The sequence below is a fragment of the Stylophora pistillata genome, chromosome 7 (genome assembly GCF_964205215.1).
Source record: "Stylophora pistillata chromosome 7, jaStyPist1.2, whole genome shotgun sequence".
NCBI classification, from domain to species: domain Eukaryota; kingdom Metazoa; phylum Cnidaria; class Anthozoa; order Scleractinia; family Pocilloporidae; genus Stylophora; species Stylophora pistillata.
Window position 1 is genome coordinate 6,313,060 of NC_142525.1, and position 18,755 is coordinate 6,331,814.

General features: G+C 39.2%; 1 protein-coding gene across 1 annotated transcript in view; it reads right to left on the minus strand.

Moving 5' to 3' along the window:
* The window catches only part of LOC148726361 (uncharacterized), a 357,363-nt gene that overhangs the window by 260,694 nt on the left and 77,914 nt on the right, over nt 1–18,755 (minus strand). The window contains exon 8 of the mRNA XM_088727311.1: nt 16,375–16,668. Within this exon, the coding sequence (XP_088583437.1) occupies nt 16,375–16,668 (294 nt within the window). The remainder of the gene's footprint in view (nt 1–16,374; nt 16,669–18,755) is intronic.

The window sequence follows — 18,755 nt, forward strand, 5'->3', positions numbered from 1 at the left end:
TGGACTTGCTCTATACCTTCGATCAGTAGGGTGAAAGAAAAAGCCACTTGTTTTCACTGGAGCACCTGCAATGTAACCATTCCTTATTACTCTGGATTCATGTAAATTACTGATATTCTTTCATATTTTCATTTGTCTTGTATTCAGTTTCTCCTATGGGTAAAATGTCTGACAAAAGCACTAACAAAGTATCTTGACACCTTGGCCTGGTGGGTCTCATTTTTTTTGAGGGGGGGGGGGGTGGGGGGGATGGCATGCCTCCCAGGACACTCCTTGATCTGCTACTGTCTTTAATTTATTGCATTCACTTAAAAAAGTTTACAAACCTGAAATTTCTTCAAACAACTTCACTGCTTGTTCTTCAAATTGTATCCCTCTAGTAAAGTTCTTGAATTTCTCTAGGGAAACTTTGTTTTCATCAATTTTATTATGAACACTGAACCATGCATGCTCAAACTCCTTTTGACCATGAAAAACCCAACAGATTGGGAGTCTTGCTAGCAGTTATAATTCCTACTCTCAAAGCATGCCATTGTGTGGATCCTTGTTTGACTGAGACATAGTTGAATCCACTGGGTTCTAACTTGTTGTACCTTGGCAGTGATACTGTTATTTTGGATTCCTTTGTGTCTTGTAGTAAATCTAGCAAATGCTTAACTTCTTTCTGTTGGTGTTCATGCATTAACATTTGAGTCCGATCTTTTTGGTCAACTGTGTCCTCCACAAGTCTGACATCATCTAGATCTGTGACCTCAGAACTGCTCACATAATTCAAGTTTGAGTGCCATACATCATGGCTTTCCAAATTTTGAAACCTTGTTCTTAAAACTCTGTTGTCATAAGGTTCTTCAACATCTTTACAGTAATCATGGTCACTGAACACAGTTCTCGCATAATAAGAATTGTTATAATGGAGTTGCAATGCAAGTCCAGAGTTTATTCCATACTTTCTTAAAGTTTTATAGAAATGCTGCTGCACTCTATGGCTATTAAGATCCTTCATTACCTGACCTGAGATATCTTCTACATCCCTTTTCAACCAGGAATTCTTTGAATTATCGTTAACTGCTGCAGTCAATTTTTCCCCGTTGTTTTCCTGTCCTGTCTTGATTTTCAAAGGTTTCCTAGAAGAAGAAGCATTGCTATATGCGTCGAGAGGTATGTGGGAAGTGCTTGTTGCCATATTTGACTTTCTACCTTTTTTATGCCACTTTTGCATCTTCTGGGTGCAAGTTAGGGAAAACAAACAAACTTTGTGCTTGGATTAATGCTGTAAAGACAATAAGAGGGCAACAGTGTGACAGCATATTCCACATTTACCTATTGGACACTCGCAGTATCCTTTCATTGGATAATTATCTTTGAATACCAGTACAGCCGGACAAGTGATCTCTCTTGCCCGAAACTTTTAATGATCATGGCCTTTACAAAAGTAACTTCTCCATTCTTATGAACTTTAACTGTCTTTATCTTCCTCGAGTTAAAGATTCTCTGGGCCTTGCGATATTGTCCTTTGCGACCTTGTCTCTTGAATCCAGTGTATTGACTTATGGTTATCGCGTCTACTAGGGGAAAAAGCGATTGGTCTGTACTCCATACAGACGATGGTGGAGGTATTTCAGTTAGATCTGTACTTGTTTGAAAAACATAAATCTTTTTTACCTCTTTAAGTTTATTTTCTAACAGATTGTTGTCACTGGCAAACGGAAGCAGCCGATCGAGAAGTTCCTTCTTCGTTCCGGCAACCTTCAGTTTCATCTCTGTCAACACAGATTTTAAATCTCCTACGCTCCATTCAGCTAAATTAGCGTCCTTCAATTTCACTGCTAAACTATCTGGCCCCTTTGAATCTACTTTCTTGGAGGTATTCATGTCTGCAAACATAGGTTTTCTTCGGATACGAAACTTGCCGCTCTTATATACACAGAATAACTTTTAAAAATGGCAGTCTCTCACGATATGAAAGTCGGCAATGGGTTTAATCTATACTGAATGAATTTTTGGCTAAAAATTTTTAACATATGTAAATAAATTTTATTGCCAGTTTTTTTTACTTATTGGGAGCTCCGCCTTTAGGCTTCGCTAAATCTATATATTATTCATTTGATACATTTCAATAAGACTTCCTCTCAATAGTTGTACCCCGAAGATAGGGGGAGATCCCGACATGGTGCATTTGAAGGACCTGGCTGAAATAAAATAAAAAAATTATTTAAAATGCTTACGTGTGCGCCACGGTGACAACGTTGGTGACGCCAGATCTTCATGTCAAATTAGTCTGTAATTGTAATTAACAGTTATCACCATTTTTAAAACGATCAGTGGGAAAAATACTTAAAACAATATACTCTTAACGAGATTAGGGATTTTGCTTCACTACAGGGAATGCGCTTAAACCCCAAGAAATGTAAAGAGCTCCCAGTAAACTTTCTTCATTATCTGCCTGCCTCCGCCTCAAGGCTTGGTTCTTGGGAGTACTAGTATCAGTCAGGCAGATAGTTACAACTTACTCGGTGTCTATATTTCCTCAGATCTCTCCTGGAACAACCATATTGACTACATTGTGAGGAAGACAAGCAAGCGCCTTTACGCTTTTAGGGTTCTTGGGAAGGCAGGATGTCCCCCAGACAGATTTAGTGTGCTTATTTATTGTTCACTAATACGATCGATCTTGGAGTACGCGGCGCCTGTTTAGGCATATCTCCCTGAGTACCATAATGAGCTCGTCGAGTTAGTACAACGGAAAGCACTTAGGATAATTTTTCTCCGTCTTGACAATGGATCTGGCCTTAGTGGGGCTCGGCTGCAACCCCTCGTGGTTCGCAGAGCTGAACTGGGTTCCAGGTTCATGACTGGGGCGAGGAGGACTGAAACTATAAGTTACATCCTTCCTCGCATCACAGAGGTGCATCACGGTTATTCTTTGCGAGCCGGTAACGCTCGAGTAGATCGGTTTAGGGGGGGCCACAGATAGACTTAATTATTTTGTTACTGTTCGTTATCAATAAGATGTATATTTAATGTAGTACCTATGTAATACTGACCTATACTGTAATTCAGCCTTAGCTGCGAGTGTATGGAATTAAACAATCATTATCATCATCATCATCATCATCATATGATTAAAGAAATGCATGTTACCCCATCCTCTGTCACGTGACGTGTTCAAGGCAAGTATTAAGGATTTTCACGCATGGGGGAGATTTACGTCTACACATGTCAGACCCGGAGGATAACATGGATGGATATGAGTTAAGAGAACAAATCTCATCACTGTTCCCTAATACATCAATCTGACCTAAAGGCGACCAAGGCTCACTGAAAGGGGATGAATGTTTTTCATTTTTAGCCATTTTCAGTGAGGAAAATGTCAAATGTGAAAAGAGATGTGATATGTGACATGTGCAAGTAAACAGCGTAATAAAACATTTCGGACTCCCGCCTCGCAACCTGTGGGGAATTTTATTTTATGGAGGTTTGTACGAGGAGAAACGGATTTTTAATGAAAGTTAAGCTTGCTCACTTCATTGAATTACGAAAACTATTCGCTAATTTTTATGTCCACCCTCATATATTGGTAAAATTCTGTCAGTGTTGATCATATAATGAGACGAGAAAAAAACCGACACTACACTTAACTACTTTATAATTCTCTCTTCATCAGGTAGTAATGTAGAGACGATGGGGGGGGGGGGGGTGGGTAGGGGAGGAGGAGGGTGTGAGGAAAGGTGAATCAAGGAAAGGATGCCTCTTCTTTAATCTAGGAAGTATGAATGGCTCCGCTAACAGAACTTGACGGGGGGGAAGCACAATAAGCCATACCCTTGTTTAAATGGGAAAAAATTATAACAATAATTCATTTAGTATTTCCTAGTATCTAAATTCCAAACTTAATAAGAAACTTGCCATCACACCTACCCTGGTTGAATTTTCGTTCTGTCACGTTAATCTTGGACTCTATCATATAACTATACTGTACTGCAAATACCTTGTATTTGACAACTCCCTCTGAGTTTGAAACGAACCGGTTGTTTAGGCGACGTGATTTGCGCGCTCACTCGGAAAACAGATCATCTGTAGACATGCTCTCTTTCTTTACACCACTAAATAATTAAATCCTTTACACCCTAACAGCAGTATTCTCCATACTATTCTCTTCAAATTTTTGAAGGCGCCGATGAGGAGAATTTGATTAGCAATCAATAGTTTCTCAACTTGATGATCATTTCCATTATTCTTCTGACCCTATTGATAAATTCAGCTCTGATATTGTAAGGAGAAATTAGATGACTTCTCACTCTTAGGGATTGAGTGTTCCGTACTACGACCGAAACAGGTAGACTGTTAATTTGGAGACAATAATGATAATAATTTAATATATATATTGCGCAAATTAACATGTGGTTATGATCAAATGCGCATCAAAACACTTTTCGAGGGACTTCGGCCGGACTGCATCAGCTGTTTACAAACAATCGAAGGAAACTTAATTGAAGATGTCCCCTACCTCCAATTCCTAGTGAACAGGCCAGATCACATCACAGTAATCTCGTGAGTGGGTTCTTTAACGTCCCCTGCCTTAACAGTATAACTAATTAATAGATGCAGGATACGGGACCTACGGTTTATTCGTCCTTATCCGAGAGGACTAGAATGTCTATCCATTTCTTGATATTGTATAACTGGTAGCACATTCTCGTCAGCTATTTTAAGACTTGAGTGTTGGTCCAGCCGGGGTTCGAACCATCGACCTCGACCTCGACCTCCCGCACAACAGTCCAGCGGTCTAACCGACTTATCTAACCGGGAGGCGCGAAACAGTTGCCGCTGGAGAGAAACATATTTGAACTAAGCCCACGTGATCTATCCTTGACTTCTCAAAGGTAAGCGCACGTGATCGCATTCCTTCACATTGCTGAGAATCAAACGACCCGGTTGTATACTTAGAATATCCACGATATTCTAAGTCTAGTCTAGTCTACGATATTAGTTAACTATGAGTAGGAAAGTAGGTAGAGAACGACAACTTAAAAATAAACTCACTGTGAAGAAAAATATTCACCTTAACGGTAGCACCTCTAAGGACATAATTATTCATGACCGAACCACCATGGATTAACCAGAGACCTAGGTCTCTAATTAATAAGCGCCAAAGAGGTCTTAGTTTGGGAAATAAGAACGAGTTTCGCTGATTAAGGAACTTGTAAGCCGTGAGCGCAAGGCGTGCCGATCGAAATACCATAACTGCAAGATTGAACACTTGAAAGAGAGTTCACCAGCTCAGTGGTGGACTGACCGAAGTTAAGAAACTTAGCGGCAAGTCAAAAACATCCGGCGCTAAGGATAGTATCATTAAGTCTCTTAAGCGCTGAAACACTGGAAACACTGGTGATTTAGTTGACATCTCATGCACTACCGAGTCAATGAAGGTTTTTTAACACCAATGAAGGACTTTCATCCCTTAGCCGAACAAGCAACCTCACTGGTCCCGCCCTCTGAGTTTAGTCTATTTGTTACCTCAGTGGAGGTTTTTAAATCTCTCTCCGCAATCAACACCACTAAGGCCCAAAGACCTGATGGGATGCCTGGATGGTTAATAAGGGAAAACGCAGATTTGCTTGCAGAGCCGATTTGTGATTTTCTGAACATTTCCATCTCCCCCACGCGTGGAAGGAGGCTGATGTCATTCCTGTTCCAAAACAAAAGCCAATTTTTGATAAAAACAAGCATCTGCGACCCATTCCGCTGACCCCACTCCTGTCGAAGCTGGCAAAAGATTTCGTAGTGGAGAGGTTTGTAAAACCAGCCGTTTTAGAAGAAATCGACAACCAACAATTCGGCGCTATTCCGAGGTTATCAACTGTAGACGCCCTCATCGACATGATCCATCGCTGGGCCAATGATACCGACGGCAACGACGCAGCAACTGGAATTGTTCTCTTCGATTTTAGAAAAGCGTTTAACCTAATCGATCATTCAATTTTGGTGAGTAAGCTGCATTCGTTTGATTTGCCAGAATCGATCATACGTGGGATATCTAACTTCCTTCTAGGTCGGAAACAAAGAGTCAAGCTGGGACAAGGCTGCTATTCCGAATAGCGATCCATCCCTGCCAGGTTCCCACAAGGGACCAAAGTAGGCCCTTGGTTGTTCCTAACGATGATAAATAATATTAGTGTTCCCGGCGTGCGACTCTGGAAGTACGTCACGATATTACAATCTCGGAGAGTGAGGTAAAGAACAAACCAAACATGATCCAAGTAGCTATCGACGAACTTTGCAATAAAACCAAGGCAGATAAGTTCCAGCTCAATAAAATCAAATTGAAAGAACTCAGGATACGCTTCTAAATCAGACAAGGAATTCAATCCAATCAATGTAAATAATACACAACTCGAGAAAGTCAACCATGCTAAATTCTAAGGACTCAACCTAAGTAGTGATCTCAAATGGAACATCCATAACTCCGAAATTGTAAAGAAAACAGCATCAAGGCTGTATTTCCTGAGACAACTCAAACGTTCCAAAGTAGCAAGCAAAGAGCTGACCCAATTTTATATAACATGTATAAGACCTATAACAGAGTACGCCTGTCAAGTCTATCACAATAGCCTGCCTAATTATCTTAGAAATGACCTTGAACAACTCCAGACACGTGCAAGGTGCATTAGCTATCCAGAGCGCATTTAATGAAGCTGGCCTCCAACCACTCTCCGAAAGGCGTCAGGTCATTACGTCAAAGTTCTTCGAACGGATCGCCACAGAAAAAAATCATACATTCCACCCCCTTCTCCCAGAAATGAAAGCCTTCAACTATATCTTAGGAGAAGTTCGAAGTTCCTACTACCAAAATGTAAAACGAGGCGTTGTCAATCCACTTATATTAATTGCAATTCAAGATTTTTTATTAACAAGCCTTAATAGGTAGACACCTGAGGATTGTCCAGGATAAACGTTTTTCGCTTGCGTTGAAAAATATTTGAACTAAAAAGAGCCTCCACTTGGCGCGAAAATGTACTCGTATATTCCTCGAAACTCGGTGTCCTCGAACTTTGCTCCTGAAAAACTGTTCTCGTATTGAAACAATGTCTGCAAACAAATTTATGTATATGAGAACGATCCTTCGCAGTAAAGCACTATTTGAGCAATAGTGAAAATCAGACCTGAAAAAAATTTCAGGCCTGTACGGGACTCGAACCACTGACCTCTGCGATACTAGTGCAGCGCTCTACCAATTGAGCTAACAAGCCAACTGGGAGCAGGCCATCAAATTAATTCGATATAAACCCGTAGATGATAAATCAAACAACAACAAACATATGAAACATATGTGTGAACTGCGGTTATGAGACGTATATGAGAACGATCCTTCGCAGTAAAGCACTATTTGAGCAATAGTGAAAATCAGACCTGAAAAAAATTTCAGGCCTGTACGGGACTCGAACCACTGACCTCTGCGATACTAGTGCAGCGCTCTACCAATTGAGCTTACAAGCCAACTGGGAGCAGGCCATCAAATTAATTCAGTGGTTCGAGTCCCGTACAGGCCTGAAATTTTTTTCAGGTCTGATTTTCACTATTGCTCAAATAGTGCTTTACTGCGAAGGATCGTTCTCATATACGTCTCATAACCGCAGTTCACACATATGTTTCAAACAAATTTATATTTCAAATTTTCGCGCTAAATGGAGGCTATTGTTTATACAGCTGCCTAACCTCACCGCTTCCACTGCCTTGAACTTTCACTGTTTTGGTTTTCAAATAGAAGTCAAATGTCACGAGAAGTAACTTCAAAACCACAAAGGAGCTACTGCACGACGCTGTTTACCCACAATCCCTACCATCCTCATCTTCGACGGTATCAACGAATTTAAATTCGATGAATTCTTCGAGCTCATGGTAGGAACCATTCCAGTGAGATCGTTTTTAAACTCGATTGAATGATAGGATCATATCCAAATTCAAGTTTTCCTTCCGTGGAAGAGAAATTGCGATTAATTTTCGCGGGGGAGTTATGAAAGTTACCGTTTGCACGTCCGGTCCATCGTTACTACTAGTGACCCCGATACGTCACTGCAAGTGACTGGAAATTAAGTTGTAAATTAGACTGTTGAGTATTAACTAAAACAGGGGATGGTGTTGAAGGCGCACTCTGATTGGCTATCCCGCTCTCGCGGGATTCGTAACCAAAAATATTGTAATTGTCGCAGGTTTAAATTCTCTTTTTGTGCTGTATTATCTCATTGCCTTAGTATATTAAAACAACTATTTACTTCAGTGTCAACGGCTAGCGGTCGGGGTACTTACCCCGCCGTATCACCACTGGCCACCACCACTTCTTTGAAGAGTTTTTAATTATCTTTTAAGTGTAGCATTGCATATTGCAGTGTTGCACATCGTCCCCATGTGTTCTGATGAGACTACCCTGATGTTGGGATTTCTATTTATTTTTAAATAAAGGCTTTATTCATTCATTAATCTTTTTAAAAAACCAATGATTGACTAATTTGAAGAAAGCAATGAAATTTTCATCATCCAAGGGCAGGTAATATGATCAACAATTAAACTAAAGTGCTGACTCATTTGGAATTTCTGATCTGTCAATCTTGAAGTAGCATTTAACCCTTTAACTCCCGGAAGTGATTAACATGTAACTTCTCCCTATGATATCCACACATTATCCACCAAACAGGTTAGGAGAATACTCGAACTTATCAGCTTTAAGTTATCTCGATCTAACATCAACTTCTCCTAACCAGTTTGCAAGGAAATGTGTATCAGCTGGAGGGGAGAATTTACAATCAGATCTTGGGAGTTAAAGAGCTAAGGGACAGCAGGAACAAGCTTGTTAAAACCCTCACAACGATACAAGAGCAGGAGAGAGGGGGGTGGGGTGACGTCAACGTATCAATGGAGAAAGAGTTACTCCAGGTTAAAGGACATGTTTGCATGTGCCAGGTGCTAAGTCACTGGAAACGAACAGAAAGCCAGGTGCGCAAAAAAACAGCGGGAGCCAGTGGTTCTCCTGACCAACACCGTTTTTCAATCAAATTCAGGGATATGTATTTTAAATACAATGCTGAGCGTCTTTTATTTTATCTTCACTCCCTGGGTAGGCAAGTCCAAAACAAGTCACTCCTCACAAAACAACTACTCTCCTTTCCAGAAACACTCCGTCAAACGGTTTATACAAATCAGAAACAAACGTTGTCAGGCCTTACGTCCTGTGTTGTATACTAAATTGGCTGAGCTCACGCAATGAAATTTATAGTCGCAGTCTATCGTCAAGAATTAGTTCGGAATCGAACAAGTGCAAGAATAACTTTCTTTTTTGGGCCAGGAGCTTTGACGTTAGCGCCTCTTTTCAGCTCCCAGAGGCCTCATCTCAAGTTATCCCCAATCTCCTACTTGACAATACCAGAAGTGATTAACATACAACTTCTCCCCATAATATCCATATATTATCCAGCAAACAGGTAAGAAGAATCTTACACCAAATTCTCGTAACTGATTAACGAGGAAATGTGAAGCAACCAGAGAAGAGAATTTACAATCAGATCTTGAGAGTAAAAGGGTTCAGGCTATTAAACCCACAAACCAAAGGTATAAGAAGCAATATATTCCCAGCGAGCAATCTATCAACAAACTCTTTATTCAATGCGGTTCTATTTACAACATGCACTACAATACACTCACATTGATCTACAATACTTCGAGTACGCGTTCACTCACATTGACTCAAAATTAAGCTCTAACACATTCAAAATTTGGCTGAAAATTTAAACTATGGTAGGCTAATGTTGATTAGTTTGGTGCTTCGACCTACTTTTACAGAAAGTGCTTCAAATAATTATATGTCTAAATTTCAAGTTTAAAATCTGGTCTGTATTTCTTCAGAATGGCTCGAAGAGATTCTTTACTTGACTCACTAATACTCTTTTTTCCCACCAGATTTAGTGTGGTTAGCTTACAGCTTGGATGCTGTAAAGCTTCACATAGACTGGCAACACCGGTATCAGTGATCTTATTATAACTCAGATTTAGTGTGGTTAGCTTACAGCTTGGATGCTGTAAAGCTTTACATAGACTGGCAACACCGGTATCAGTGATCTCATTATCACTCAGATTTAGTGTGGTTAGCTTACAGCTTGGATGCTGTAAAGCTTTACATAGACTGGCAACACCGGTATCAGTGATCTCATTATGACTCAGGTCTAGTGTGGTTAACTTACAGCTTGAATGCTGTAAAGCTTCACATAGACTGGCAACACCGGTATCAGTGATCTCATTACTCCCCAGACCTAGTGTGGTTAGCTTACAGCTTTGATGCTGTAAAGCTTCACATAGACTGGCAACACCGGTTTCAGTGATATTATTACCCGACAGATCTAGTGTGGTTAGCTTACTTAGTACTAATCCTTCCATAACATCAACACATTCATCAGCTAAGTTACAACCTAATAAATTCAATTCAGATACCAGACAGTGTTCATTGATCAATGAATTACAGACTCGTTGTATTCCAGACAGTGTCAGCCGTGATAAAAAAAGCCGCAACGTCTTCACTGCGATGAACTTGTCAGAACATTTGTGTTGTGCCTTTCCCGCTTCCTCTTTGTTAAGTTCACTGATAATGTCCAACACAAATGATACTGCAATGCAGTCTACATTTGATAAATCATCCAAAAAAATTTCGCCGTGTGAATTACAAATCGCTTTGGAATGATTCCTGATGAACTGTTGGGCGAATTCTTCGTCTTTATACTCACTAAGACACTTTGCTCTGAGTAATTCAGTATTACCCTCTAAACCTTGACCACTAGTTAACAACTCTTCCATCAGTTCCCCGTTTCGCTCACGTGACAGAATACCAGCCATAAACTGGAAAACCACTGCAGAGCATTTTTTATCTGGAATGCGATTTTCCTTCACAAACCAACGTGCGGCCAAGTATTCTTGAACAGTGAGATGTATGAAGCTGAAATGTTTCGTGGTTTCAGTCGAACCAGTCCTGAAAGTCTTAACACAGTAAAGAAGACCGCTTCCTATGAGTTTGTTGACTTCTTCCAATTCAAAACCGCCCTCTATCTCGCTTTCATCAAAAGTTGGCTTACTTTCAAGCAGCAGTTTAGCCGCTAGTTCTGATAATTTCTCTAATGTGTTCTTGATGACAGGAAGAGGCTCGAATTTTTCAGGCATTTCATTCTGTCTGTATTCTGAGTCGGCGCAGTGCTTAAGTACAAAAATATCAATAAGTTTTGTGTAAATGTCGGTCATTGAGACAGGAAGGTCATCAGGATTTTCTGTTTTGTTTAGAATATACTCCATTTCAAAGCACAACAGGAAACAGAGCATAGGAATATGAGCAAAACTGACTAGGTTCTCATTGTTCATGACATGTTCAAGTACTGCGTTCTTCACCTTTTCGTTTTCCTTGAAGTACTTTTCAATGTACTCTTTAACCTGTTCCGACGAAAATCCTTCAATTTCCACTAACTGTTCAAAACGGATTCCTCCCAACTTGTTCATTTCCTCAGGCCGCGAGGTTACAACAACGACCGAACCTTTCAGTATCTTTCCCCTGATTAGCTTTGAACAGAATGCGGCCGCCGGCATTTTATATCTTGCATCATTCAGATATTCTTTTTCCAAGTTTCCAGCGAGGTAATCTTTCTGTGAATACTCATCATAGCCGTCAAGGATAATCAAAACTTCTTCGGGATGGTTTACAATGTACTCAAATGAAACATCATCCATGCAAATGCCGCTTAGGACCGAGGAATGGTCTAAGAATTCTCTTAAAGTCACACAGGTATTTTCAAGCCCATTCAAATCACGGAAAGTAACCAAATACACCAATTTGAAATTGGGGATTTGCGTGCTTTCACATGTTTCAAATAGCTGGTTCTTGGCCCAATCGCGAACAACCTTTTGGCAAAACAGCGATTTCCCAATCCCTGCTTTTCCGACGACAAAAATAGAACTAGGATTCTTCTGATCATCACTTGTGCCAAAAAATATTTCATAGCAGTGCTTAACTGGAGTACAGCTGACTTCTTGGTAATACTCAAGGGCTTCCCTCCTTGTAATTGTCCTGCCATTCCCGATGATTTCTTTTCTTCCACGTTGTATGAGAAGATTAGTGAATACTTCATCTGTTTTCGCCTCAGAAATGGTGTGTGAGGAAAACAGCTTGGGTTGGAACTCCGTTTGGTTTATAATGGAAGTCTTTAACACTGTAGTGCGGACACTTATGGCTGAAGGAAAAAAAGGGAAAATACTTAAGGGTAAATAATAACAACGCGAAGAGTACAGTTTAAGTACTTTAATTCTTACACGCAGGGTTTAGCTTTTAAAGCTGTTGTGTAGGGACTTACGGCTAAACAAAAGGGAAAGGAAAATATCTTAATAATAATGCGAACACGAGGAAATGCAGTTTAAATACTTTCTATCGAATTCAGCAAAGGGAGATTAACTAGCACAGAGCTGAGTGCTTCAAAAGTGTCTATTGTGTCTATCAGATGAGAAATCCATCCCTATCCAAAGGATAGGAAAGTTTGTTTCGTTAAAGCGTTATTCCTCCCTTAAAAATCAAGTTTATTAGGTAAACAAACCCGGCTTTCGGGCAGCTGGTATATCAGCTGATAATGTCCACTGCTGAGAGACTGTATGAAAAGTTGATATTTGCAGGGGTAATCGCACAAGGCCAAGTAAAATTAAGGATTAAGGCTAGGCGTGCTTTCAGAAATCTAATAAGAAGATCAATAATGCACGCTGTTACGCACGTTCATAGAAAGTCACTTCAGTTTTCACGTAATTTTATTTTTGTACAACAACGTCAAAGAAATGAAAGCAACCCTGTTGAAAAACATTTGCCAGCAATGATATCAAAAGTTTAAGGCAAAGGTAACCTATTTTAACGTCACGGTTTTCTAAATTTTGGTACTTGCCTGGGGCAACTACCAAAATTAATTTAAAAATGCCTTCTGTCTCAGCCAATCGGCATTTGGTAACTTTGCCCTCAGTCTATCTTACACGGCCTAGAAGCGAAGTTTCGAGGAAAAATGTAAGATCATTAGGACAGTCTCCGAGCCCCGAACATTATCAGTCAGCAAACCAGAAAAGGGTTTATTTATTTTGTAACTCTTAATTTTGATATCGCGCGAAAACCGCTCTGTAAAAAGCCAGAGTTGATCTGACAGCGGATGAGTATATGCGTCCAGCTTTTTAATACCACTATCACTGGACTCAACAAAACGAGTTTGTTTTTCTTGTGTGCCAAAAATAAAAAATAATAGAGATGAAAAGAAAAAACTTTGGAGCAGGCTTTTTTCCCTCTATGAATAAAGGCTGATAGTTTCGAAAGAAACTGTTTGGGGCTGCGTTGGTGGGAGTAACGAAATAATTTGGATATATCAACAAAGTTGAAATGGTAACTTGGCCACAGTAACGATTACAAAAGCTGAACTTTCGAGCGTTAGCCCTTCGTCGGAGCGAATGGCCAATTTACCATTTCAACTTTGTTGATATATCCAAATTATTTTTTTCTACTAGCTTTGTTTCTTTCTGACGGAAACAATCAGAGGACAAATACTGACGCAGACGGGAGTTATTGCCTGATAACTTAGGTATCCAATCAAATCGCACGAAAATTAATGGTAGGTTGTAATTCGTAATAATTGTAACAAATCTCTCCCTCCCCCTTTCGCTTGATAAGGTTGGTTACAACAACAATGAATTTCATGAAAAAGTTATCCCTGAGAGGGGAGTGGAGTGTTGTCAGAATAGCTTGACAAGGGTTGCGTGACGTATCATTAAGGACGCTTGACCGGTCCTGTTAAGTCGCTTACAGCCATGAAAGATGGAAAAATCTACATTTCTCAAACTCCATAACACTTAAGATCCCTCGTAACTAATTTCAGAAATAGATATTTCCGTCAATTTTGCAAAACCAGATTTTCCTAATTCTGAAGCTCTGGTAAGGAGGACTCCATTGAGTTTAAATATAAGTCAGTGAGGATCTCTCAAGTGCACGATATCTCAGATCTGGTTTACGCTTAATCAGATCTATTTTTCTGATTCGTGACCAATCCGGGACCTTTAGGCAATGGATGCGCTTAACCCTAAAACAACAATTTGTAAATAGAACAGCGTTCCGACTTCGCCGCTACTTTGGAGATCAAGGAGGCCGCCGAGGTGGAGTTAAGAGAAGATTTTTGAATCTAAATACTTTAAAACCATTTTAGAAGTTTTGAAGTTTACCTAACTTCATGAGAAAGTCTAAATCTGCAATTGGCAACAAAATTGTCAACATATTAGTCTGGTTAAGTTAACCTATTTGCCTGAATAGTCCCAGGCTCTCAGAGAAATATTTACATCATCAAACGACAGATGTTGAAACAGATGCTGTGACAATTGGTTCCGTTCTCATCTAGTTTGGGAGTACAGTCGAGGTGAAAAATCTGGTTAAAAACCATTTCAAGGCGGAACGTTGCTACATTCAGCGATGTGCGTAATGAATTCGAATTCCTTAGCGACAGAGGCCTCCCCTCCCCCTTGAATAGACAAGAGGATGTTTTAGTTTTTTTAATTACTTCTCTGAAATCTTGCAACCTGCTGTTTTTTTTTTTTTTTAAGTACGAGGAGAGTGGAAGTGGAGTTGAAAAGATCGAGAAGTAATTTGTATGGATTCCCAGGGAAGAACTAGGTAGGAGACATTACCTAGAGGAATGTTGAAGGAGTGCTAAAAATGGATATTATAGGCATAGTTGGCAAAGGAGGAACTATGCATGTGGAACTAACAATGGGGTTGTAGAATTTTTAGGGGAGATCAACTAATGTGACTTGCGGGTAGCCTATAAGTTCAGAAAACGTTTGGTGTAGATTTGGTCTACAATCAGGTGGTACAGAGTTGAAAAAATGTTTACAGTAAACATATATGCCAGAATATTAAATCATGACTTCAAGTTCACAATATGGGCCTCACCGTGTTCGAAAAAGTTTGGGAAATTATTGTCTTTTCTTTTACAAGTGCTGCGGTATGAGTATTAAACCTATTGTCACAAAGTTTCTCAATTCTTTGTTTTACGAAAAGCAGTGTTACTCCTGGATTTAGGACCCAACTATTTATTTATTTATTTCATTTGCAACTATTCTACTCAAAGTTAAGGTACAGTACATACCACTCTTTGTATTAAATGTTCTGACGTCTGGCTCACTGTCTCCTTGTTTGTTGACAGCAAACAGCTTCACTTCGTACTCTGCATCATACTCGAGACCAGTTATCTCGTAGTGAGTTTCCACAATGTTTTTCCGTTGAACCAGTTCTGTGGATTGTGTCATGGGTTGTTTCGTCCATTCCAGACGGTATTTAATGCTGCAATCACTGCTATTAGCCTCTACTTTTGACCAGGTCACAGTGAAATCTTTGTCAACTTCACTTTCTACATTTGTGATGGTGGGTTTCCCAGGTAAACCTGTTCAAAATAATAATTGTTTTGAGTTTTGTCTCTGATGAAAGTGAAATACTTACTGTAACTAGATTCATCGCTGTGTGTAATGAATTTAAATTCGCTAGCAACACACCACCCCCCCTTAAATAAACAAGTGGATTTTGTAGTTTTTTCAGTTACTTCTCTGAGATTAGGCAACTTCCTGATTTTCTTTTAAGTAGAGGAGAGAGGGGGGTGGGGCAGGAAAAACGGAGAGGTAATTCTTATCCCCCCCCCTTGCAAATTCACTGAAAAGGTACAAAGTTGGAAAAAATTTACTCAATAAACATCTATCCCAAAATATTAAATCATGACATGAAGTTCACAAAGTTATATCTAAACTCAACACGTTACTTCAAAGTAAGACAACAAGTATAATGATTGGTACTGAAATGTTCAAGTATAGTAAAGCAAATAATTTGGGTGTAATCTCTGAATAAAAATACTCAGACAAAAGATTTTTAATTCTATGCCATGATCATTGAGGTGTTTGCTTTCAGAGGCTTACATTTTCAAAATCATTGGCTGGTAATCAATACCAACAAAAAAATTCAACTAATTGATGCAACAAGACACATCAATAAAAGATTGATAAACTACCATTTCCAGCATCAAAAATTAATCACAAGTCTAATATCAGTGTCATTTACAACCAAATCAAAGGTGACCATAGTGAAAAAATGTTGGGCAAATCATTCTCTTTTCTTATATGAGCGCCACAGCATGAGTAGTAAGCCTGTTGTCACAAGGTTTCTCAGTTCTTTGTCTTTAAGTAAAAGCTGTGCTATTACTGGATTTAAGACCCAACACTATTACTTTATTTCATTTCAACAATTCCACCAAACATTAAGTGACAAGTTTAAATAAATGTACATGTACATACCACTCTTTGTCTTAAATGTTCTGACATCTGGCTCACTCTCTCCTTGTCTATTGACAGCAAACAGCTTCATTTCGTACTCTGCGTCATACTCGAGACCAATTATCTTGTACTGAGTTACCACAATGTTTCCCTGTTGAACCGGTTCTGTGGATCCTATCATGGGTTGTTTCCTCCATTCCAGACGGTATTCAATGCTGCCATTACTGCTGTTAGACTCTACTTCTGACCAGGTCACAGTGAAATCACTGTCAACTTCACTCTCTGCATTTGTGATGGTTGGTTTCTCAGGTAAACCTGGGCAAAATAATGTTTCTTTTAAATGTTGCCTCTGATGAAAGCGAAACACTCATGGTAACTAATTAAAACACATAAACATGTAAATTAATCATTTCAACAAGTAATAAAAATGCAGAAGGTCTTCACAAAACAGTGGTTGGTTCACCAGGTCAACCTATTCAAATGTATGTCTTTAAAATTTTTTTCTGATGAATGTCAAATAGTTCAATCATGTTATTCCTACTCTAAAACAAGAGTAATTGTAAATCTGTTAAGGTTTCACAAATAGTATTGATAGAAGGGGATTTACACTGTCAATGATTTTCATATTGTTTCCATGGCCCAGTTGTATTCAAACTTGTACTAAAAGTTCAAAGTCTAAGTTTAATCTACCAATCAACTTAAGAGGTAATTGTAATCAAATGTCATTGAAAAGTAGAAAAAAACACATGCATGAGAATTGTAATTTTTTTCTTGACAAATGATATTACCCCTTCACACCCTGACATTGTCTGTATACATATTCTCCATACTGTACTCTTTACATTTCCTACAGTGCTGACATTGTCTGTATACATATTCTCCATACTGTACTCTTTACATTTCCTACAGTGCTGACATTGTCTGTATACATATTCTCCATACTGTACTCTTTACATTTCCTACAGTGCTGACATTGTCTGTATACATATTCTCCATACTGTACTCTTTACATTTCCTACAGTGCTGACATTGTCTGTATACATAATCTCCATACTGTACTCTTTACATTTCCTACAGTGCTGACATTGTCTGTATACATATTCTCCATACTGTACTCTTTACATTTCCTGCAGTGCTGACATTGTCTGTATACATATTCTCCATACTGTACTCTTTACATTTCCTACAGTGCTGACATTGTCTGTATACATATTCTCCATACCGTACTCTTTACATTTCCTACAGTGCTGACATTGTCTGTATACATATTCTCCATACTGTACTCTTTACATTTCCTACAGTGCTGACATTGTCTGTATACATATTCTCCATACGGTACTGTTTACATTTCCTGTACAGTGCTGACATTGTCTGTATACATATTCTCCATACTGTACTCTTTACATTTCCTGCAGTGCTGACATTAGGAGAGTTTGTTGAACAAGGTTGGGGCTCCTATAGCTTGTGATCATTTCCCTTACTCTTGTGTGATTCAGGGATGATATTTTAAGGAGAAATTTGATGATAGTTAGGGGTTAAAAAGTTTAAATGCAGAGGCTCTCAAAATCACATGTCAGATCATTTCTTTTTGCTGACTGTTAACATGCATGCCCACTACCATTCATTCAAACTGTTTACCATTTTATGTTGCTTCGATTCTCCAAACGCTCATTTAAAAACAAAAAACCCACAAAACTCTGTTCTCTCGGTGTGCAATAATCATGTTGGCATTTTTTTCAAACAGATTACATGGTTTCCATCAGAAAGCATCCATGTGTTACAATAAACAAAGAGTTCTGAAATGAAGTGGCAAATGTTAAATCCAATTAAGTGTTGTCAGAATAGGGTGACAAGGGTTGCGTGACGCATCATTAAGGACGCTTGACCGGTCCTGTTAAGTCACTTACAGCCATGAAAGATGGAAAAATCTACATTTCTCAAACTCCATCACGCTTAAGACCCCTCGTAACTAATTTCAGAAACAGATATCTCCGTGAATGTTGAAAAACCAGATCTTCCTAATTCTGAATCTCTAGTAAGGACTCCCTTTAGTTTCAATATAGGTCAGTGAGAATCCCTGAAGGGCAGGATGTCTCAGACCTGGTTTACACTTAAGCAGATTTAGTGACCAATCCAGGACCTTTAGGTAATGGACGCGCTTAACCTTTAAAAAACACCAATTCATAACTAGAACAGCGTTCCGACTTAGCCGCTGCTTTGGAGATAAAGAAGGCCGCCGAGGTGGAGTTAAGAGAGGACTTTCGAATCCGAATACTTTAAAAACATTTTTAAGTTTTGAAGTTTACCTCATTTTATGGGAAAGTCTAAATCTGCAATTTGCGATAAAATTGTGGACATATTAGTCTTTATTTTACCCCGTTAACCTATTTGCCTGAATAGTC